The following is a 24607-nucleotide window of genomic DNA, read 5'->3' as shown; positions in this document are numbered from 1 at the left end:
GGCTTCTGGTCGGCGCGCGAACAATTTCACCCCTTAAAAAAGAAAAAAAAAAAAAAAAAAAGCTTAAAAAACCCATTTTTTTTAAAGTCTACCCTAACAGCTGGTGCCAGCACAGACAAAAAGCGCCCCCCTCAGACGGCTGGAAAGGACCACGTACCTGCCCAGAGCCACCGCCATGCCACAAAGTGATGGGCAAGATCACACCCACCCCAGGGTAAGTTTTGGAAGCAGCCCATGCTGTGGTAACAGGGCTTGCAGCACACACAGGGCCTAGAGTTAAAGTTTTGGAAGAAAAGGTCTCCCTGGCATCACAAAATAGCAGCGAGGTTATTCTGCGGCATCTCCTTTAGCCACTCTAACCCTTTACCACAGCAGGGCACGCAGTAATGCCTATACCATAATAGCCATTTTGTTGCATGCTCCCCTGCTTCATACAGCTCTACAGAAGGCTCGAAAGCTAAACAAGTTGAAGCTGTCCCCTGAAGCTTCTCAAAGAGAGAAACATGCTTAATTAGTCCTTACAAACACTGTACAATTTCAGACAGACCACTTGCCAGGCATTGTGGAGCCTGTAAATCTTTATTTTCCATACTGAAAACCAGCTACACATTTCCTCTGTACTAAGAATAATAGTAAAAAAATAATTACATTTCAGTGTTTGCGTGGGAATAGAAGAAAAGGGCACAAAAGCATGCAAGAAGTCAAGCTGTGTGAAACAGCAGGGACTTTGGGGAGGAAGGGGAGCTTCAAAGTGTCTCAGAACAAAATCTTCCAGGCTAGGAAGGCATGGGGAGATGGGAGGGCAAGTGCTCCCCAGGCCAGGGTGTGTCTCACTCCCAGACAAAGCAACATTTTTCTAGCTCTTGCCTAGTGGCAAAAGCAGTTACACCGGTATAGCTCTTACTTACAAGACTGGCATTTCTCTGGTGTAAGTTCAACCTTGTTCCGGGTGAAGGGAAAGAAAAAGTTTACTACAGAATACACCACTATAAGTAACTACATGCAACTTTTCCATACCATAGGAAAACATTCTCCAGGCAGATTCAGGAAATTTACAGCTATGTGACATGGAAGCCTCAGCTTTTGTTCTGACAATCGTTGTAACAGACCTCCTTAGGACTTATTGCCATTCAGCACACTGAGTATGTGACAGCCACCAATGCTTGGTGCAGCTGAGCAGCTGGGAAGTCTTTCACATTCCTCAAGAGGCAGCCTCATGCATCTGCAGAGCGGTCAGCCTGCTTATTTAACATCTGTGGAACAACCCACCTCCTAAGGAAGGCGAAGAGAAGCACCCTTAATGGGGTTCTGTGGAACTAGGGTTGAAGCCCGTATTTTCATCTTTAACAGGGGATGTTGAAGACACACAATCATGAGTTTCCTTTGCAGAAGATGGCAGCTGTAAGATACACCTCTGAGAACCATCACACACACTTATCTTTAGCTCTACACAGTATAGGAACGTACTCCAGGACATGTGCATCATACCATTATGGGTAAGTCAGTAACTGTACAAAAGGCCACGTCACATTAGTGGTTTCACCAACCAGGGTTTGAGAGTCACATTAAGCAGTTTGCACTTGGGTTCCACGCAAGCCTTCCCTGCTACATGTCGGTGGCTGTTTCCGCATTACATGGCCTGATCTTGAGGGGATCAGGTTTTACACATCAGGCATGTTTCTGCCTCAGTGAAAGCTCAGTAAAAAAAAACCCCAACCAAACAAACAAAAAACCCCACCCAACCCAAAACCAAAACCCAAACCACACAAAAAGAAAACACAAAACCCAATGGCCACAGCATGTTGCTGTTTCAGGACGTCTGCCACTCGCAAACTCTCTCCCCCCTCCACAAGGCTTCTACACATGCTCTTTAGCTCTTCAAACTGAGTACATGAAACTACGTATGACCACTCCTACTCAAGATTAAATGCAGTACTTCCCCAGATATGCAGAACAGCAAGACACCACAGCAGAAAATTCTGGAGCAAATTCTTATCTATCATGGTGAACGGCTACAGAAGGAGTAGGAGATACACAAGCCAGAACTGGCATGAAAATCTATTTCTCGGCTTAAGCTGTAAAATAAATCCGTGACCTCTCCAGGTATGAAATCAGTGACCCCTGTAGGAAAAAAACGCCTCTCCAGAACACACCCGGATTGCATTCCCCCAGATGCAGGGCTCCTTTTTGCCCAGAACAGCATCTAGAACGCCACAGCCTGGGGTGTTAGAAACCGCAGCATCATCTTGTCATCTATACCAATAAAAAGCAAGTCAATTCCAGGGGGCTTTGCCTGAAGAAGATATGCAAGACTTGCCCCAACAGCTCTTACATATCTGATTTAAAACCAGAGTAAATACAAGACCAGGAAAGCAATACATCTGAATCTCTGCATTGTAAGATTCAGAGAAAGCAAAGCAGCACTTTTTCATTGTGGCGTTGCACCTGCCAGTAGCTCATCTCATCACAAGGCAGCAAGCTATATAGCTGTTAGGGAAGAGTTCTCTGTTCTTCATCAAAACAAGGAATTTCGTTAGGGTAGGCTGCAGACAGAGCAAGTCATCAAGTGTCACAACGCAGAGCAGCAGGGAGCTCTAATTTTTTTTGTTGTTTTCAGACGCGAGACAGACAACTCATTCCTAAATCACTTAAAATTTCTTGGAGTGAAATTAAGAGACTGTATCATTCCTTCTGGCATGTAATCCCAGAAGTACAATTAGGCCAGCTCTTATGCTTTTATTATAGTACTTGTAATATTTATTGCTGGCGTTTAAAAATACCCCAGCTCCTGACGCTTTGCGCCTGTGTGAAAATTTCAGCTTTGTCAAATAAATGCATTTCTGGCCCTCCTGACCTGGTGTAATGCTGCAACTGCCCAGTTTTACTTTCCAAAGCAATTCCTTTCAATGGCTCCATTTAAGATGGGTCATTACAGAAGCTAACTATCTAGGGCTGTAGAGACAAAAAAATTTACTATTTCAAACACGAAAAACCAGCTACTGCAATAGGGCTGAGCTCGCTCTCTCAAGCACCATTAACCTACCTGCTCTCTGATCATAGCTGATACCACCCGAGAGTCAAGTATCTCCTGCCACGGTCCAACCTGCTGCTACTGATGGCTCTTGGGTGAACCCGGGATGTCTGAAGCCAGCCTGCCTTCCCTCCAGGAAGGTTCAGACCAGCGCACACTTACTCAGCTCTTGGCTCCCATCAAGCTTCTCTCCTCAGGTGAGAGCAGCTGGTTTGTGCTCCTCCCAGACGGTTCCCAAGCAGACTTTTCCCACCCCTTCCCATAGGGCCTAAAACTTGTTACAAGTGCAGAAAGTCAGGCTGACTGTACAGGTTCTGCCACAGGAACATAAAAGTCTTTCTCAGACTTTATCATCTAACAAACAGAAAAACCCCAGCACTCCCAACAGTTGATTTACTGAGACCACCACCTATCAACACAAATCATTAACACTCCTGTTACTACAGGCAAGAAAATACCCTTACAGGAAAGAATGGGATTCTTTTGGCTCCTAAATCATCAATTTTCACAGATTCAAATGCAAACATGTGCTATCTAAAAACAATCAACAAACAAAACAAAAAAACAAACCCAAAAAACTTCTAGTTAGTATTTTATATAGCATTTTAGTAACTCAAGCATCCATCTGTTCTACTAAAAAGGAGCCTTACAGAAATTATTCTACAATAAAAGCAACTAAACCTTGGAAAACCACTGAGATGAGGGAGGTCAATTTCTGAGAACAGTGATGAGAAATGGAAACATTTCAGCTTCTGTTTAAGGACTTCAACATTTGCCTATGTAATTTCATTAATGCTATCCAGGATACGTAACAAACCAGGTATCAGTCAATTAAGTCATAGTAAGCAAGGACATCAGAATTCTTACTAAAGTAGTAACAGAATACAGTCCTCAAAGAGGAGACGATTGCTAAGGAAAACTTCTTCAGTCTTACATGATGAAAGACAGACAGACAAGTACAAGGAAGCGGGCCAGTCATTTCTTCCTTCTTTAATATTTTTAACTTAGAATAATAATTAAAAAAGCAATTTCTACTGTACATTCACATTTCTCCTCTCCCCAGTGCTTTGTTTTTTCCTTCAAGAGGTTCAGAGCCCACCTGCCATCAGGTGGGAAGTTGATTTTCTTATTAGGTCTACATACAAATTGGTGGACATCAGATGGGACACCTCTTTGATTTTCAAAGTCTGTACCTCACAGTAGAAAAACAAGTTGTTCTCGTGAGCCCCTGGGAAATGTTTTGAAGTCTAAAAGAGACCAGTGAACCCACTGATGGAACACAATCGATAGAGGAATCCTGACACTCTTAATGAGGGTGTTTTAGGGGGGAAGATTTATCGCATCAATTGTTTATTCCAAAACAATTATTATAATCTTAATGTTTTAATTATATATGAGTCAGTCATGATTCTATGATTTTAAAATTCAGTGTTAACAAACCCAGATAATAAACCATGATGTTTCAGCCAGGTTCTTTGTTTTGTCCCCCTTCTGCTCAGATATTTTAGCAAGTCTGACCCCTATGATAGTTATTGATGTATTTATCTGAAACAGCGTCAATCATGTTAAAGGTGATACCTCTAAGTCTTTGTATGTTGCTCAACATTTCCATCTTGTACAGTGAAGAGCCAGTAAAACTTTGGCCAAGTGTGCCTCTCAAGCAAGTATACAGGATAATTCCTTCTCCCAGGACATAACTGTTAAATACTTGCTTCTCATCTTTACATTTTTTATTTTGATATGACAGCAAGAAGAATCTTAAGCACTGAAATGTCATCTGCTCTTCAGTCCATGAAATTCCATGTTCTTAGATTCTCATCTCACCCCTGCTACACAAGATAAGAGCATTGGTTGTTTCTGTTTGGGTTTTAAAAGAGTTTTTAATAAATGTGAAGACTTTGAAGTTCTACATCACCTTTAAGCATAAATAGTGTCTATTTTAAAAATATGATTCACTACCATCCACCTGCAGGTTCTTGTGAAGACATCTACAGATTCTAGCAAAGGTCACTTGTATTTCCACAAACGATCACGCCTTTTTTCCTGAAAGAGATAAAAAAGACTTTATAACCAACTAATTGTATCAAGGAATAAAATTAAAAAAGATTTCTTAAAATAAAAAAAGACATCTCTTCAGTGAATTTTAATTTCTTCTAGTGTTATGAATCATTCCTAGAAGATTTGCACAGATTGCCTTAAGTTATCATTGGTGCACTGCATTTCCATTTGCCAAGACCTCATTGAGTAACTGCTCTTGATTTTACAATCAGACTCCTTCCTGTTCTAGTAGCTTCCTAAAGAAAAAAACATACACAGCAGTTTTGGAAAATTTTAGGTGTGAGTCCATTGACAGTCAAATACACGCTGGGAAACTAGTTCTAGCAAAGAGCTGTAGGCATTCCATTAATTGATTGAGATTGACTGAGAAGTCTCCACTAATTGACTCAAAACTTTCAAGAAAGCAGCTTATTTTTTCTTCCCTTCCCCTACCCTGTTTTTTTTTTTTTTTTATTTCCTTACAAAAAATGGTGGCAAGGTAGAGAAGAGGGAATACTTACATAGATGTTGTAGATTAACAACTATTAAGTTTGATTTGGAGAAAGTAGGCTGCCTAAGAAGCCTGAAACTGTCAAGGCATTTGAACCAATTTTACAATGCCAATCTCTTTACAATTGCGGCACACAAAAGGGCAGTTGCTAACTTATGACATGCTGCAACATAACTGGCAAGCAGTATTTGCACACCACTGAAGGGCAACTGTACGATACAAAAAAAACCCTAGATTGATACAATTCTTTACAATAGTTGTAGGAAGTGCAGTACTGAGTCATCCTAAATTGTTCCTATGGCCCTACCTGTCACTGGGATGAAGTAGACGACTGTGAAACGGTACCTCCCAGGACAATACTGTTCTTGTCCGTTAGCGTTTTAAGCACAGTTGTGGCTGGTGACTGTAGAATTTTACGTGAAAGCCTCATTCTACCATCAGTCGGATCACGTCCAAAGTATTTAACCTGTTGAGAAAACAAAGAACTTTAAGACTGACCAACTTAAAGAGCTGGAAATAGCATTTTCCTTAAAAGTTTTTTTTTTCCCCCCCCAGTTTGATGCTAGAGAAGCCATAAACAATAGGCACTGTTTAGCCTATATTGCTCTGTCCAATTAATGTGGTGCCTAGATAGCAAGAGACACTAGGTAGATTTTACACACTAAAATCTAATCTGAAATGATCAGGCCTTTAACCAGCACAGAAAGAGAATCTGATACAGCAAAATATTTTTCTTCATAAACACAAGAGTTCACTCAAATTCTCAAGTATGAACTGCAGTTTGCTAGTGTTTTAAAGTTAAAAAAAGTTACCTGAATTTCTTGTCCAACTTCTAATCCCAGGGCACTAGGATGTTTAATCTAGAACACAGTGTTTGTCAGAAAAAAGTTATTTCAGTGTGATTAATTTTGTAAGGTTTGTAACTAAAGTTCCTTCCTTTAGGAATTCCTCATGCAACACTTCAGGCAATCATAGTGGCTCAACACTGCCTTACGAACCACAGGTTTCTAAATGTAACACATAAAAGGGTATGGCACATCTAAAGAACTCAGTGATGTGCATAAAAGCATAAACAGTAGGATTGTAGCAGGCATACAGTTTGTTTGCAGCTGTAAGGACAGGGCAAGCAGAGGTTAAACAACGAGGTGCTGCTAATCTAATGCAGCTTTTAATGGGAAAATGGACTCCAGAACAACAGGATGTGTGTTACAGCTAATGCAGACTATGTTTAGTGAGAATCGATTAAAACAAATCTAAGTGTCTAGTTAATCCTTGTTTAAGCACGTATTACCTTTCTTTGATCAAGTTGTGAATTATGAAGTAACACTGGTGTCATGTTTGGATACAATTTTACCATCACTCCAGAATCTCTGCAACAGAAAACAGCATGGTTATTTCAAAATACTCACATAGAAGCCTGCACGTGTTTTACTCTGCATATTGACCTCAAAGCAAGCTTTAGTAAACTTTTCATAAACAAGATTTTACTCTTCCCTTTTTAAAAAATCTTATATCAACCATAACACGTCCAGTCATTTTTCCTTAATTGAAAGTGAATGGTAATTACTTATTTAAGGATTGTGTATTTCAGTAGTAAGTACATCCCAAAAGTGCATGTAGTTTCAATCCAATCTTTGTCTTGCAAAAAAGCAAATTCCTACCATCTCTCCCCCGACACAAAGATGAAAAAAGGCCGTAAGGTTTACAATTTATAAAGACATTCTGATAACTAAACAAGCAGCAAAAATAAACAGCCTTATTAAGAAACAGTCATTTTCCACAGAAAATATCAGGAATGATGCAGGTCCCAATGTCACCAGTATTAAATTTGGCATCCTTTAAAAATTTTTTTTTTTTACATCATATTTAGTTATCAGGAATACAGCTATGTAAAAGTAATTTCTAATTCAAGTCCAGAGCACTTTTCATACCTTATTTCAGTTATCGTGGCTGTATAAACTGCACCAAATTCCAGATTAACTTCCTGCTGCAGGGGGGGGAAAAAAAAGAAAACAGTAAGACACAAATTCACAAAATGCAAACTGAAAAAGCAAACAACAAAAGTCGGTCCTTACATCATCTTTGCAGATTTCACTGATAAATTCTCTTGCTTCGTGCATAGCACTAGGTGTGGGGGCAAACACAGAATACGTTTCTTCATCCAGCTGACTTACAGTTACGCCTTGGAAATAGAATTTAATGAGAAGATTTAGGTGAACATTGCTACTGTCTCAGCAAGCAGAAAATTTACCTTCAGTAAAAATTTCCATAGGGAGCAAAATTATTTTGCACAGACCCACTAAGATATCAAGAGCCTTAATAATTTCAAATATTCTTCTTCAGATCAGGCATCGGACAGCTTTACACACAACTGAATGGAAACCATGTAACAGGTATGCTTGCCAAATACCTGGACAAACTTGAGTTCCATATAGGATTTTTCACCTTTGCAAAATTATTATAATTCTTTTATGACAGGAAAAAAATCTTGAAATAATTTTGGTTTTATGAATAAATCTTAGTTTCTATAAATGAACTTCCTACAAGATTTTTAATAAAAGGATAGCTTTCATTAATAGCGGATGGAAAATCAAGTGTTTCAGAGCCAGAATGCAGTAAGATTTCATGGTAAAATTCTTTGCACCTCTAGACTTGTTTTCTGGCCAAAGGACTGCACAGGCTTGCAACCAAAGGGAAGTATGATTTTTTTCCTCCTTTTCTCCACCCCAGTCCCCTGAGACTCACAAATCAATCTAGCCAGAGCATTAAAAGTATTTCAAGTCCAAAGTAGCTGAAGCAGAACATCTACTCGATACACTATAGACATCAACCTTTTTTAAATGTTAGCCTTCTGGAAGTAGTGAACAAGTTTTACTCTATTAAGCAATAAAGAACTTGAATTTAAAGAGAAGTGCTCATAAAAGAAATCCAATGTATTTAGTAATATCACAGCAGAAACTCATCTCTGCTACCATGGCTGACTATTGGTCAAGTATTACCTTCATCATGTTGGAGAGATGGTTAAGGGTGGGTTATGTCTCGTTTCTCTACTTTGAGTCACTTGAACAAAGGTTTTTAATAGCATAGCCTCTCAGAAATACTCAACACTTGGCAAATTCCATTCATTCGCTTCTGAGGGCAACCACAATGCCAAGCTATAGGCCTAACTTTAAGTGGCCTGTCAATCTGCATTTATCTCAACGAAAGCATCAGTTGCCCCATTTAGGAAATGGTAGTGAAAAAAGTATTAACTTTGAATTTGGCACTGAAGGCCAAGCAAGACAAACTTCTGCGTAATAAATAAAATTAGTTTATGCCAAGAAATATAACAAGGTCAGGAAACTTCTGTCATGCTACTCGCTACCAGTTTAAGCCCCAGTACAGGTCACTCTTACAATGATAGTGAGTTGGATTTCTAACATGCCAGCACAGTAACAGTGTGCACGAGCTCTTCACAGAATCCTAGGAAAACAGTCGATGAGACTGTAGGAAACAGCTCCATGTCCCCCTCTTAACCACAGCGAAAAAGCTTTAGTTTATAAGAAGAGAAGCTGTATAGATTTAATCTACACTTCAGTATATTCATGATCTGACTTGCTTGACATCACATCTTTTTGTTCGACACTACCTGCAATACCATCCCTAGATGAACCTTTAACTGACTCTTCTATAAGCCCTGAAAAATACCCATTACATGTGCACCAAACTTCTGGGAGTTCCTGCTGCAAGACAACCTGCAAGCGCTTTTGCAGAGAGAATCTACGCAACCAAGCGTGGCTGAAATAAGCTTCACTTAACTCTTCAAAACACGCATCTCTTATCAAGACAGACTCTCTTTGTACTAAGATTGGAACAGCTAAACATACAAGTCTGAAAACAAAGGCAAATACTGTTTTGCAGTCTGCAGCATAAAGCACAAATTAAAGAGTAAGTACCCTTTTCTCTTAATAGTTCTTCCTAGCTACTTACTGGGGGTGTTGTTGCTGCTGAAGTACAAATGCCAGTTTTATGGAGGTAGTCTACAGAACAATTTGGGAAGTTTAGCTACTTACAGTTTCTGAAAGGGCATAAAGATAGCATTAAGATTCAGCAATAGCTGTGCTAGTAATACCTGTGCTACCAAGACCCACTAATTAAAACACCACACTAGTAATTTTCATATAGAGAAGAGAAGCTAATAACACATGAGGATAAATTATCACAGGAAGCAAGAATGTCTTACCAGTCTGTGCTTGAAGTTTTTTCAAATTATAGGCCCCAGGACCAATGAATCTTAACCTTTTTGATAATGGAACGTGAATAGTTTCTGAAAGAACATTTAAAAACACTTTGAAACGCTAAACAGAATAATCTCAAATGCTATCACAAAAAGTAAGTCACATTCATTTAGGTTTTAATCTTCTATAGCTACTTGTATTATTTGCTGAATATTGATGTAATCACGCTTAAGATCCAAACTAAATGAAAACATAGGATACAAATACTTCGATGAGTGTACATGACCTTAAGCCATACCTATACATCCATCTATATCCATTCTGATTTTGTGAGAGTTTCATGTAACTTCAGTTTAATTCTGTTTTCGGGTGTACCGTGAAATAGTACAGTGCTGCCCCACACGGCAATAAAACCCAAAACTTCACCTCAAAAAACCCCAAAGAAAACATAACCCCAAGAGGCAGGAGCAGAAACATATAACAAGCATTCATTAAAAAAAGCTGGTTTAAGTAGCAGCTTATTGTTAAAATGATAATTATAAAAAGATACACATTCTTATCAACGTACAACTAGCATTACCTACAACTGGTCCACTTTCTTTTCTGCTAGGTCTGGGTTTTGCCAGCGTTTGGTTCATAATTTGTAAAATCTCTCTCTTTGCAACTGTGAGGGTTAGCAGGGGAAAATAAGGAAGAAGGAAAAATAAAGAGTTTTGAATAAGATTAAAATAAATTTATGCCGTTTCTGTTATAAAGTAGATAAACATCCGTTCATAAAATCTGCCTCCTGCCTAACTTTGAGAACTTACCACGGTAACTTAACACATTTCAAGTAGTGCCTGTTTATTGCAGTACAACATTCTGCTCTGTGTATACAAAACCTAGCCTTCAGCACATTTATTGATTTTATGCAGCCTAGAACATTACACACAGTTCTGTTTCGGTGTATTATTTAAATAAATCAGAGCACTGATAAAAGCAACAGGGTGTAGCTTTGATTAGTTAAGTTATGATACACTGGCCTGCAACTTTAGCTGAGCTGCTTGACGTGATACACCACTGAATAGGAATTACTAGTTCTTATGCTTTAATAAGGGGTTTCTTACTAAAATCTTGCCGTTACAATCAAGCTGAAAATTTTCTCTTACCACTAGTTAAATCCTTATTAAAGCTTGTAGCTTCAGTTTTTCATATGGCTCAAGAACATTTTAGCTGTACCCATCAGAATACAGACAGCAGTAGATTTCAATAGTAAATATAGTTGAATTTATGGTAAACGAGAATGTTTGCTGTTCTTATAAAAAGAACATTGTTCTGTTGGATTTAAAAAAAGTCATGTAATAGGATGTTTGCGTGTTAGTCCAAATCCATTCCAGTGTTATGGTAACACTTGATATGTTTAACTAGCAACAGATGCCTCCTCCCTCTCCCAACTTTCACCAATCAAAAACAATCCAGAGTTTCAGTGCACAAAGCTGCACTTCAGCATTTACTACATAGAATTGTTTAGGTTGGAAGAGACCTTTAAGATCACCAAGTCCAACCATTAACCTAACCCTGCCATCCCACCACTAAACCATGTCCCTAAGCAGCACAGCTACCCAACTTTTAAGTACCTTCAGGGATGGGCACTCCATCACCTCTCTGGGCAGCCCGTTCCAATGCTTGACAACCCTTTCGGTGAAGAAATTTTTCCTAGTACCCAATCTTCCCTGGCACAACTTGAGGCCGTTTCCCCTCGTTCCATTGCCCGGTCCCTGGGAGCAGAGCCCAACCGCCCCCAGCTCCCCCCTACTTTCAGGCAGTTGTAGGGAGTGATAAGGTCTCCCCTCAGCCTGCTCTTCTCCAGGCTGAACACCCCCAGGGTCCTCAGCTATTCCCCATCAGCCTTGGGCTCCAGTCTCCTCACCAGGTTCATTGTCCTCCTCTGGACACACTCCAGCCCCTCAATGTCCTTCTTGTAGTGAGGGGCCCAAAACTGAACACAGCATATGAGGGGCAGCCTCACCAGTGCCAGGTACAGGGGCACAATCACTTCCCTAGTCCCGCTGGCTACACTATTTCTGAGAGAAGCCAGGATGCTATTGGCCTTCTTGGCCATCTGGAGCCATGACTGACACCCCCAGGTCCACAATGAGAACAAAAAAAAAAACCCCAAAACAAAAAAACCAAAACAAAACAAAAAACCCCAAACAAACCCCAATCTATCATCTAGTTTCATAGAACTTGAATACAATTTATCATTTAATATTGTAAAATGGAGGCAAATACAAATATGGACCTACCTGTAGCTTGCTGAATAGCTTCCATTACAATTTTTATTGGTATTCCTGGCAGTTTTAGATCAGCCTAATATGAAAAAAAGTTAAGTTACATCAATATGCAAGGAAAGATTTTTTAGATACATCCTCAGAGTTCAATTTCAGGAAGATTTAGCGTTACAATACCTGCAAGGCAGTTATTCCTTTATTAGTACCCGCCATCTTGAAATCCATATCACCATAGTAATCTTCAATTCCCTATCAGCACAGAAAGCAAGCAAATTGGAGTAACTTCATCCCAGTGTCAAGTCTCATTATACTAAAAGTACATTCTGCGTTTCAATAAGCCACAGAGTAGTTCTGCAGACTTGGAATTACTTCCAAGACTGGCATATTTTTCTTCAGCTTTATTTTGCTATTCAGGATTAATGCTATTCCTTTATCTCCTTATAAATTAAGAGCTTTCAGGGACTCATTTCTGAACAACAGATCCACAGTTAATTTTGTACTATCAGTGGCTGCCACAGGAAGAAGCAAGCAGCAACATTATAACGTGTATTGCCCCTCCCTCCAGCAACTTTGCCAAGTGCTCATTCTCCATCCAATATGTTGTGTTTTTCAGTAAATTAAAGTATTCAGGAATTATTACTCTTTCTTTCAAGAGAAAAGACAAAATTAATTGGAAAGAGCGAGCTTAAAAGAGATCACTGAGTAATTACAAAAAAATAAGAAGCATGACTGGACATTTCATAAGAGATTTTTCAAATAAGGGAGGAGTTTGGGAGACAAAACAGAGGAGATAAAATTATTCAATATTTCCAGTAGTGTATTTTCCAGAATTAACTGGGTCAAACGTTACAGCAGATGACCACAGAGGGTATTTTACAGAATTAAGCAGCAATAAACCCAACAATGCTAGAAACACTCACCAGGATGTCTGTCAGTAAACGATAGTCCTCAATATCTCCTTTTTGCAGACTACATTTGGTAATAAGACCTATTGCTACACCTGCCACTGCACTTGATACTGGAACTCCTAATAGCGATAAAAAAAAATACATTTTTAGAACCTTTGGTCATTTCCAAGTCCTGTAACAGATTATCCTATGTTGTTTACCCTTATAAGCACCATATTTTGTACCTGCATCCATTAATGCCAAGCTTCCACCACATGCAGAAGCCATTGAAGAAGACCCTACAGAGTAAGAACATAGGGAAAAAGAAAGTATTAACGTTGGTCAGAAGTATCTGAAACAAAACTCGCTACTGATATTCTTCAATGAGTTTGAAGCTTCTCTCTCTGCTAGCTAGAAAATAACTCTGCAGTAATACACATGCTACACTGAAAAAATTGCAATTAGAAATTTTTAACAAGAAATGGGTGATATAGTTTGAATCTTTCATGATACCAATACAAAAAAGCTCAAACATGACAATACTAAATATCCTAGATGAGGAATCCGTGGGTTTTGCAGGAAGCTGCAAATAGGGCTCCTTCCCATTCTCCACTAACCTCTTCTCCCCACCACCTAATCTCACTGCAGTGGTAGGAAATAGGAGGTGGAACTCAGAGAGCTTCTTGCCACATGGTGTAATCTGGACAAAGGCAAGATGAATAGCTCTCTCCCAAACCGGGGAGATGGGACAGAACAAATACAGACAGCTAGGAGAAGTTACCTCTAAGTCAGTGAGGGTACCAGCTGTGATTAAACACTGGAGAATGGGTCTTGATACAAGCTGATTTATTTTCCTCACTCTGCAGCATGAAAATGACCCCAAATACCATTTTATTAAACTCAGAATTTATGTTTACATCTCATACTGATACTGTGCTGTTACACAAACTGAAAGAAAGGTCTGTTGTTCATGACCATGTACATCCTTTTTTATTTTAAGTTCTCCTGGTAACAGAGCTACCAAGATTAAGAAGGTTAAAATGAAATCCATTACCTAAAATACCTACAACTCAAGTTTGTCAAACTCAAGCTTTTTTTAAGAACCAAATTTAGTCTCTAGCACTAGGTTAAAAATAAGAAAATCATATTACCATTTGACTCTAAGACTTCAGAAGTAACCCGTATTGTGAATGGGAAATCTGGGGGAATAATTGGTTTCAAAGCTCTTTCTGCCAGTGCGCCTGTTTAAAAAAAAAACAAACAAAACCACAAACAAACCACTAATGATCCATAAATAAAAACAATGAGACAAAATATTAAAACTTCTAACATGGGACTTCTCTAGTCTGAACTTACCATGTCCAAGTTCTCTTCTGTTCATACCAGTAACTTTGCCAATCTCATTAGTTGCATAAGGAGGAAACTGAAGTAAAAAAAGATATATATAGAAAATTAACTAATATTTTTTCTCCATTTTAAACAGACACTTAAAAAGAATTTCAAGTTTTGGTGCATTTCAAGTTAAAAACCAAGTTAGAAAAAAAAAAAATAATCAAACTACCAGATGACTTCTATCAGTCACTTAGTTTGCAAACCAGGACCAGTTTAGGTAGTGTTTAGTAAATGTCTTACTTCCACAGTACAAGAAGAGAATAAAGCAGTTGCAAGGTAGAAAAACAACAACACAACAAGCTTAGTCCAATTAAACTTGTCAAACAACATATCAGAAATCTTGTTTCTGTCATATAGATAATGGAACAAGATATGCCTGTTGCCTGTATGAAATACTTTGGACAAGTTCCAAAGGCTGAGAGAGATCCAAGATGTAAAAGCACTTATTTACTACTGGTGTAGCATGTCAGCTGAGCATATTAATAAGAGCTTACTAAAAATAATAGAGCAGGTTAATCCTGACTTCAATAATAACCCATTCTTAAGGAACTAACCTGATGTTAAGATATTAAAAGGCTGTATAAAATAGCAATTTACAAATTATCTAGAGCTTTTTAGGAAACCAGCACTTTTGTTCATAAACTGCAGTATAAATTCACATATGAATTAGCATTAATAAATTTTAGCAAATGTAGAGATAATTTATGTCCTTGGAAGTGATCAATTTCACCTTTAAAAGACATGAAGCCCTTCTGTGAATCATGCAGAAAGCTGTGACACAGTAAAACTCTCACCTCATAATGCAGCATGAAGTTCTTATCTTTTATTCCACTATTAATTAAAAACAAGACCATGTCAAAAAAGAGCAACTAAACATGTCTTTCACACGACAGGTAATACATAAGATTATATTCAGTTATGCTTACAAACAGACCCAGCCAAAACCAACAAATCAATAGATTTGCTGGTCACCCATATTTTTCCTAAGGTGTTCTATGTAATAAACAAATTTAAAAGCATTGTCTACAAAGAAACAAACCTCATGTGTTAATCATCATCATCAAAACAGTTTCCCTAGCCGTTTTAAAAAAAAAAAAGATTTCAAATTTCAAGAACATCAGCATCTTAACTGTACACATTGCAGTAAGTACTCAGAAATGTAAGTGCTCAGAAGGAAAACTGAATATCTCCGTAACCACAAAATAGCTTGAGTACATAAATAAATAAATCTGTGCTCAAAAAAGTTGCCAAAGTACTGGAAGACTTGACTCTTAGCTATAAATACAAAAAAAGCTAATCTATAAAGAAAGTTGACAGTCAAGTCAAGACTTGCCTGTAGTTTCATATAGAGGCAATCTCTCATTCATGAAGCAACCTAATGACTGCTAATTAAAACCCATTATTTAAGACAAACTAATTTCCAAGAATACCAAAATTACAGAATATGGACAAACACCTCTAGGCCAAAAAATTTAACTAAAGCAAAGCTGATGCACTAAAATGTATAAGCTCCCACACTGATGGGATGAGATCACTGAACCGCAGCTTTAAAGGGAAGGAGTTTCCCCTCCCCACCAAGTCAGCCCTCAGCAATAAACTGTTTACAGCACAAGGACTTGCTGGCTACATCTTAAGTTAAATTTTCCTTACTCCATAAAAAAAAAAAAAAAACCACAAAACCACTAACACAAGTGTTTTCCCCCTCTGAACATTTTTATTTTGAAACAAAACAAGAATATTTAGATAGGCTGATTCGGTTGCGGGAACCCCCCCCCAGTATCTTTTTTTTTTTCCCCCCATTTGAACCAAACTTGACAAACAGAACAGCACTTCACAGGCTACATGCATCAACCTATTGAGCAAAACTTTAAAACTTGTGAGAAATAGATTAAATGAGTAGAACACATATCAGGTGCCGAGTGTGATGATGAATACTTGGAACAACTGTCATACGGACACAGTTTTACAAATCCAACAGTAATTCACTATTTCCTTTCTCTCAAAAGGAGACTGGATGTTACTTGTAATACTCTCCAATTTCAAATGTGTGTCTATGGAATGAATATCATCTTAACAAAAAAACAACTGCTAAGATCTCTTGAAAATAGGCCACTTCAAAGTCTGATTTTACCCATTTTTCAGTCCTACTGCATACATATAGATACATGTCAAAGTTCAAGGAACTTTTATCAAGTGTGCTTAAATGCTCACCCTTTTTTATTACCACTGACAAAACACCAAAAGATATACATACCTCACTGCTGTTGAGATAAGATCTGATTTTACGCTTGATTCTAGAGAGTCAAACGTAACTGTGCAAAGAACCTAGAATAAAAAGACAGAGGGTAAATAAACTGCTCTTGAACACTTCCATGTTTCACAACTTTTACTGGTTATGAAGAATCAAAAACAAATTTCCGCAACAAATATGATGCCATCACCTACCACTTTGGCAACCTTTTTTTTTTTCCCCCGTCATCGCACAAATTTATTCATAATCTGTAAATATTATGCAAGCAATCACATTTAATACTACTAATTTAATGCTTTTTAACCTGGTAGGAGCCTAGAACAGTTTGTTCACTAGGAAACCAAACTACTTTGTTTGAGAGCCAGGGCCAGATGCAGGCACAATGTTGTGCAAAAGAGTGAGCCTGTTTATCCCATGGACTTGCAGCTTGTGTTATTTTTAGTGGGGTAAGAGGGGACAACACTGAGCAGTAAATCACTGTTTGCAACTACCCATGTACCCTGTAATAAGTCAGATCAATGGCTGACAGTCTTGTAGGAAAATGAGGAAAAAATATAGGAGACTGAATCTTGAGTACAATCTTAATTCAATCCACCCAACATCTGACACTTTGGCACAGAGGGGAAAAAAAAAAAATTTCCCTAATGTGATTTTTTTGCACAATTTCCCTATTTAGTCCAGGTTACATATGAAGTTCCTTCTAAAAGATTTCTCATGACATGCCAATTTAGCACTACCCTACATACCCATGACCCATTAACCGAGTCACCCATTTTTCTAAAACCAAACAGGATTATATTTTACACGAAAAGCTTTTGTTTCAATATCTTTAACATAAAATTCTGTATAGGGGGATGGAAAAGGTGATTGTGGACTCATTAACGACCAGCATTACCTTAGGCCATCCTGAATTGGAAAGCTTTCTTTGCAAACCACCTCCCCGCAAGACAAAACCTAACCAACCAAAACCGCCCCAAATCTGCCAACCTGAACTGAACAAGCAGAATCCTCACAGCATCTACCTTTGGTTACTAGACATTCCTCAGAAAGTCTGCAGACACAATAATGCTTAGCAGACTCCTTCTGGGCGCACATGCTTAGAATGTTGTTGTAACATTTTGTGCTATTCATACAACAAGGAGCCAAGCTTTGTCTACTATCTTAATGGACCCAGATATATTTTAATTAAATCTAAACAGTTTTCTAGTTATTACAATTTGAATGTGGGAAAAAAGGAAACTTTGCATTTAAATGAACGATACAAATATTTCAGCTTTTGATAAATTATGATTTTTGATGTTTAAAGATACTACCTGTGTTTGACCTCTCTGAAATAAGGCTGATCCATGAAGCATTTTAAACATGTTCACTTCACATTTAATATCTCTGAGGGAAGTCAAATCTCTCCCGTCACACCTGAAGTTATAAGCAGAAATGATGAGATCGATGAAACTATAGTCTTGGATAAAAAGTTGACAGAAATATTATTCACTAAGCATTTGATATACTTACCTTCTATATTCATTCAGAACAAGATTTCTAAAAATGTCCTTTGAAACCACAGTGAAAGATTCCATGATTTCGTAAGGCTCAGCCTCTGGAAATTTTTCTGGGTATAAAAGAGAAATTGTATGTGAAGTTGGAAAAGTAATTTTATAGGACTTTTACTAAAATAGCTTGGCCAACAAAGAGCACACACCTTAACTCTAAGCAGTGCCAGCTCCATTTAAGCATTCTCTAAATATTAATAAAGCAGAAAATAATACCTTTTAGCTGTTCTTCTGTTTCAAGCCTTATTTTGTTAATTGCTTCATCTCTAGAAATCTAAAATACAGGATTTGCAACCAGTTAACTCTACAGGGCAGAACAACAAAAGACATTTGGATTGTTGGGTTTCTGTTTGGTTTAGAATTCTGTAAAACTCAAGTAATAAAGAATAGGATTGTCACACAAATTCAAAGATCAATAATGTACTGCCAACAAATATTCTGGTAGATAAGAATTTACAAAACAATTTGTTATTACTATTGGAAATATAAGCAGAGGAGGAGAAGAGGTTTTATTAACATTGAAGAAACTAAATCTTACTACAGTTCCATTATGATATTAATTAAAAAAATTATATCATGTTTGCATTGATTACTTACTTTATCGTGGCTAGAATCTGTGAACACTGCATAGATCTTGTTAAAAGCAAGTCTTTGGGGAAAAAAAAGAAAGAATTTGTGAAAACGCAGCTTAAAAACCACTTACACAGTTAGTTTCTTTTGAGGACTAAATGTTTGTTTTCACTAGCAGTATGGAAGCACCAGACTGACATCTGTAAACATCACTAGCTTCCCACTGCCCTTCCTACCTGCTCTCCTGCCACCTCTCTGAAATGAGTTACCACTTCCACAGCAAAGCTCACACGGGCCAACATAACCTGACTCCTCATCATTCCACAAGAGCGGCATAGTAACTTACCGTTTCACTGGGTTTTCAGGGCATTTGTTTTGCCCTGTCCTTCTTACTAAATATAAGAAAGCTGAAGGCCATCTTCCTAAGTTTCTATGGAAAACACAGCAAGTAATTCTGAATGTTCAAACCATGCTATTTTGTTAAACAAAACTCCCAGACTATCTGATTGGAGCTCATCAAATTCACTACTCGTTAAATAAGCATTGAGTGACTTATCGGAATTTAGATCAAAATTATTTGTTCTGAACTTACTTCTTTGCACATTCCACAATCTCTTCAGGAGCAACAAATAACTTCTGAACAGTTCTCTTGACAACACCTCGCTCTTTCACTAGTTGTTGAATTCCCTGAATTATTTGCTGAGTATGCTTCACCCCTACTTTGACGGCGTGACAGAAGTCTTGTTGCAATATATTCTCAGCAGTTGCTTCCAACATAACTGTCAACAGAAAGTTAAAAATGAGGTAAATTACTATTTTCTTGTTCCATAGCAGTCAGACTCAACTGAGGAAATACAGATTAACGTCAAACTGAATAAATATAATGGAATTCACTTTACCTAACCAAAAGTTACTTAACCTATCAACTGTTGTTTATTCCTACTATTGTGTAAAAATACAAATGTCAAAGATTAGGAAGCTACCTGCAGAGAGGCACCTACTTGATTTTCAAACATGCAAGAGATATTAATAATTAACCTACTTACCAACTTGATTTTGAGAGGCTCCAGCAACAACTAAATTTAAAGCACTAGAAGACATCTGTTTTCGAGTTGGATTGACAATAGTTTCACCATCAACCAGTCCTACCCTTACAGCACCTACAAAGAAACTCCAGAAATTTACTATTAGAAAAAGAAGTTCTTTAAAGGCATCATTTTACTTTGAAAATTATATGCCTAAAACCAATAATTAAAGCTATGGATTAGTTTAAAAATATTATCATGTTAGCTATATATTAAGAACAAATCTGTAAGGCAAAGTATCTGTTCTTGAATTTCTTTTGGGTAGTATTACTGGGCAGGGCATATAATGCCAAGTAGCATTATACATGAGGCTCTAGGTCCATTGGGTTTTTTTGTTTTGGGGTTTTTTTTTCTAGTCATTTGAGCACATGTTTTCTAGAAAAAAGGCAGGTGAAAGGAAAATACAATTAAATATTTGTTCTTGGCTTAATTATTTCTCTTCCCGTAAAAATATTCACAATGAAATAAAGCTCTTCTTGAGTAACTGGAGAAAAAGTATTCTTATCCAGCTATTTTCTTAGCAATGCTTTTCAAGACTAAGTTTCTCTAAAGAAAAAAAAAATGAAGGTACTGGTCTCTATACTATACTACTTCTGGATTATAAATCCTTACAGAAGTGTATTTAGTTCAGGAAAAATAATGCGTCGAAGTACAATAATCCTATCCATTGTAAAACTATTTTCAATACTTGAAACAAAAGATAGCAGGCTTTAGATTCAGATTCTTGTTAAACAAGAAAGCATGAATTGTGGTCTAAGCCTTCCATTGTGTTCAAATCACCCATCATTTCAAAATATTTACTTACCAATAGGACCATTCCATGGGATATCAGATAATGCAAGTGCTGCAGAAGCTAGAATGAAAAGATAAAAATCTGTATTAGAAAAAAAGGATCATCATAAATCACACAGAAGCAGTAATTTTCAGTCCTCTTACCTCCGTTAATTGCCAGAACATCAGGATCATTGACACCATCTACGGCTAAAAGATTACAAAGGATCTGGCATAAGATAAAAGACAATGAATAATTTTGACCTATACACTTTTCTTAGCTGTCAATACAAAGCTAAGGACAATAAACCAAAACATTCCACGTATTAATACAAGCTTATACTGCAGATTAAAATTTGTTCAAGTATTTAAACTAGAAAGCTCACAAAAAACCACTAACGTATAATAACGTATCACACCATACAAGATATACTATTAGCTTTTCTTTCCTCTGTTGCACAGAGGACATCTGAATTTTGTCCCTCTAGCTCTACAACAAAATTTGGAAACTAGCACGTAATAAAAATAATTTGAGACAAGGAGATGACAAATTATAAAGCAGCATTACACTATTAAACTGTTTTTCAAAGTGTAAACCCCTCCTGGATGGTAACGAAAACAGCTTTTCTTAAAATAGTGCTTATATCACGTGAGATTTTCATTGGACATACCAAAGTTTTCCATTCTGTAGGTAGGTTAAGGACAGTGAGTGTGACTTACCTGTGTATCATAGAAGTAGCCTACTGGAAAGAGTGGTCTGATTGACCGATCTGCAAAAGAAATATTCAAAGTCTAAGTAGTATTTTGTTTTCAGTTGTCAGTATTCTGTTTGTCTTGTAATAACCCCACAAGAAACTGACAAAATGGTTCAAATGGAAGACCCAAACAAACAAAAAAAAGGGAAAAGGCAGAGAACCCAGAAGGAAATTTAACATGATGTAATAAGCTCACTGACAAAAAATTTCAATAGCACTCAGGAGTAAAATAAGAGGTATTTGGGTGAGCATACCCACTGTTGTCAGGTAACAGAAGGTAAAAACATCGAAAAAGTCTTCTATGGTTTAGGATACAAGTAATCTATTAAATAGTATTTCACCAGAAATATCTTCAATGAAGGGACATAGACCTCAAAGAACAGCAACAAAATACTGTTCAAAATACTGCATTACTGGGGTAATGGTTTTAAACTAAACCAGGGTAGGTTTAGACTAGATATAAGGAAGAAATTCTTTACAATGAGGGTGGTGAAACCCTGGGAGGGGTTGCCCAGAGAGGGGGTGGAGGCCCCATCCCTGGGAACATTCCAGGCCAGGTTGGACGGGGCTGTGAGCAACCTGATGTGGTTAGCGGTGTCCCTGCTCCTGCAGGGGGGTTGGGCTGGGTGGGCTCTAGGGGTCCCTTCCAACCCAAACCATTCTGTGATTCTATGATTATTTCCATGATGCACAGATTGCCTATTAATTTCATTTCAGTCTGAAGTGTACAGGACTGCGTAACAGCCCAGGCCTTATAGGCTGTTCCCTCTCCTAATTCTTTTCATTGCTGTCTTAAGAAGCTGATATATTTGATATATATTGAATTTCAAGGTATTCTTATACACGAGCGGAGACAGCCACGATGGAGGTGACTTTTCAAGCAGGACCAAGAGGGAGAGAATGAGTATACACCAATCAGTAAGTCTGCCTCTCTTAATTTCAGTTTAGCTTGGTTCTCTCTTCCACCTCTCCAGAGAGATGTGCGACTGCAGAGGTAATACCTCTGCAGTTAGGATGAGATCTTATATACAATAATATCAAGAAAGGGGACAACAAGTTTTCTCAAGATCCAGGCTTATATATAAAGGAATATGCACATAGCCTCAGCTGATAATACCGCTTTGAAGATCAGTACTGATAAACAAGAAACCACAAGTTTGTTTTCTTCTGACACTGCTGCAGAAACAATCAACTCTACAAACAGCAGTTACAAATTACTATCTTTTCAAACATTCACAAGGATATTACAAAATATTTAAAATACATTGTAAAGAAAATGTTTCAGCCTACCTATTAATCTGCTTGTAAGAATTTCTTTATCAGTGGAACCAAGTTCTCTTCTCAGATAGTTTGTAGGAATTCTTCCTGCTGCAGCAGCTTTCTGACGATAGTCCACCTTTCAAAAAAAAAAAAAAAAAAAAAAAAAAACAAACCAGGGATTCCTAAAGACAACACATTACTGGTGTCAGAGCCATAGATTCATTCAAGTTGGAAGGGAGACCTCAGAAGGTCTGTAGTCCAAACTTCCTGCTCAGAGCAAGGTCAGCTCTGAATTCAGATTCCATTACTCAAGGCTCTGCCCTGATGCCCAAATGGACCCTCCTGTTCTACATCATATATGGACTGCCCAGCCAGCCAGACCCCAGCCTGAATCACTGCAGGGCACTAGCACACCCCAAGTTCAAGACTTTGTGTTTCTCCTTATAGAATTTCATAAGACTCCTGTCAGCCCATTCCTCCAGCCCCTGGTCCCTCCCCTCTGGCTGGCACCCCTATTTCTGAGCATATCATCTGCACCCCCCCAGTTTGGCATCATCTGCAAACTTTATGAGCAGGAATTCCAGGTCACCGCTACCAGTATGAAACAGGCTGTGACCCAGGACAGACCTCCTGAGGAACTCACTACTATTCAGCCTCATGGTAGAACATGAATTATTAATCCTTAATAACCACAACACTTTGAGCCTCATAATCCAACCAGTTTTCCGCATATCCAAAATATAACATCTGAACGTGAATGTTGTGGTAAAGTTCACAAGGCTTTTGTGGAAAGCCTTGTGGAAGTCAAGGTAGACAACATCCACTGCTCATCCCTCATCCATAGGTCCAGGCATTTTATCATAGACTGCTACATCATTAGTCTGCTACTTGCATTCTTCATCCATCCCCCAGTACCTTGAACTCCACTATTTAATCATTACTACTGCTAAGGCTACCACTGATTATCACAACACTAATTTTTTTGTTAGTACTTACCACTAATGGCATAAACTGAGATGCTGAAGGCTTAGTTTTACTGACTGCTGTGACCATTACTGCTGTGTCACCTAGCTGGATTAAGAAAAAAAAAATAATTTTAAATTACCCGCAACCAAAACATTGGCTGAAGTCCTAAACTTACTGACAAACTAAAACTCCAGAATATTCTTCGCAGAAAACAACCACATAAACTCATGCTTCACCATGCTATTTTTGCTTTTCAAACAATTTTTTTTCCTACAAAACACAGCTGTACATTCATTAGGGATTAAGTTGCCACTTGAGGGTCTACATCCTTTCAATAGGCTCTGATGTCCTAACGATGACTGTTCAGATCCAGAAATTTTGAAGTTGCACAAATTTTAACTGTTTGGGGTTTTTTTGGTAAGTGGGTGGGGGTTTTTTTTGTTTGTTTGTTTGTTTGTTTTTTTTACCTGAACAACAGCAGATCCATCAGCAAACCTAGCAAGCTTTCCAGAGGACAGTTCGATTTTTCTATTAGAAAGAAATAATATGTTATCACAGTGAGTTCAAATAAATTTTCCAGTAATGTCTGCATTCATCTACAGCATCTACTGGACAGAATGTTAGCAACATTTCATATTAGACATAAAAATCCTCATTGCATACGGAAATTGAAACTCTGACTAAAAGCCACCAAATCCCCTTACTTTAATGTGCTTTTGCCTCAAATGTCCTGCTGCTTTCACCTAGAAGCAAAGACTTGCAGCCACATCAGATGTCACCTAACGGTACATCCATGGCTTGGAGACAAACCCCTTGGCTCGCACTGGACGGCGAAATCACCGCCCTGTTCACGCTGGGATTTCGAGCCCTGCCACCAGCAAACCGCAGCACACGCCGGCCTACCCTCCCGAGGGAAGGCGAACGGCCTGCACACCCACGGAGCGCCTTTTCCCACCCCCCGCGGCCGAATATTCCCTCCTCCGGGCAGAGGAAATACACCCGCTCTCCCCCCGCTGCGAACGAGGGCCGGCACACGCAGGCATGTCAGCGGCAG

The 24607-nt window shown here is 38.2% G+C and overlaps 2 protein-coding genes across 2 annotated transcripts in view; both read right to left on the bottom strand.

Moving 5' to 3' along the window:
* The window catches only part of PPP4R3B (protein phosphatase 4 regulatory subunit 3B), a gene marked incomplete at its 5' end in the record, with an annotated part of 33269 nt that extends 28212 nt beyond the window's left edge, over positions 1-5057 (bottom strand). Inside the window, one exon of the mRNA XM_035896305.1 lies at positions 4991-5057. Within this exon, the coding sequence (XP_035752198.1) occupies positions 4991-5057 (67 nt within the window). The remainder of the gene's footprint in view (positions 1-4990) is intronic.
* Positions 5058-5885: 828 nt separating this feature from the next.
* PNPT1 (polyribonucleotide nucleotidyltransferase 1) lies at positions 5886-24596 on the bottom strand. Its single transcript, XM_035896299.1, has 28 exons — positions 24457-24596; positions 24021-24081; positions 23584-23658; positions 22618-22723; positions 21293-21342; positions 20738-20801; positions 20607-20654; positions 19763-19876; positions 19309-19495; positions 18744-18795; positions 18363-18420; positions 18109-18205; positions 17910-18012; positions 16600-16670; positions 15140-15176; positions 14310-14376; positions 14105-14194; positions 13199-13252; positions 12987-13093; positions 12244-12315; positions 12082-12145; positions 10377-10460; positions 9802-9885; positions 7655-7761; positions 7511-7566; positions 6871-6949; positions 6392-6439; positions 5886-6045 (listed from the first exon to the last, which is right to left on the bottom strand). The coding sequence occupies exons 1-28, from the start codon at positions 24594-24596 to the stop codon at positions 5890-5892; spliced, it is 2331 nt and encodes a 776-aa protein (XP_035752192.1). The 3' UTR covers positions 5886-5889.
* Positions 24597-24607: the final 11 nt, after the last annotated feature.

Source organism: Egretta garzetta, unplaced genomic scaffold, assembly GCF_000687185.1.
Source record: "Egretta garzetta isolate BGI_Z169 unplaced genomic scaffold, ASM68718v1 scaffold200, whole genome shotgun sequence".
Classification (NCBI taxonomy): domain Eukaryota; kingdom Metazoa; phylum Chordata; class Aves; order Pelecaniformes; family Ardeidae; genus Egretta; species Egretta garzetta.
Note: the sequence above shows the minus strand (reverse complement) of the source record. Positions and strands in the feature narration are given on the sequence as shown.

What these genes read in the sequence shown, in the direction of transcription:
- PNPT1 (XM_035896299.1), bottom strand. Translation starts at nt 24,596, where the DNA reads ATGCCTGCGTGTGCCGGCCCTCGTTCGCAGCGGGGGGAGAGCGGGTGT. An exon ending in CTCAGTTTATGCCATTAGTG is followed by an intron (nt 22,724 to 23,583) that starts GTAAGTACTAAC and finishes TTTTTTTGAAAG; the next exon opens with GTGGACTATCGTCAGAAAGC. An exon ending in CAGATTCTAGCCACGATAAA is followed by an intron (nt 18,421 to 18,743) that starts GTAAGTAATCAA and finishes CCTGTATTTTAG; the next exon opens with ATTTCTAGAGATGAAGCAAT.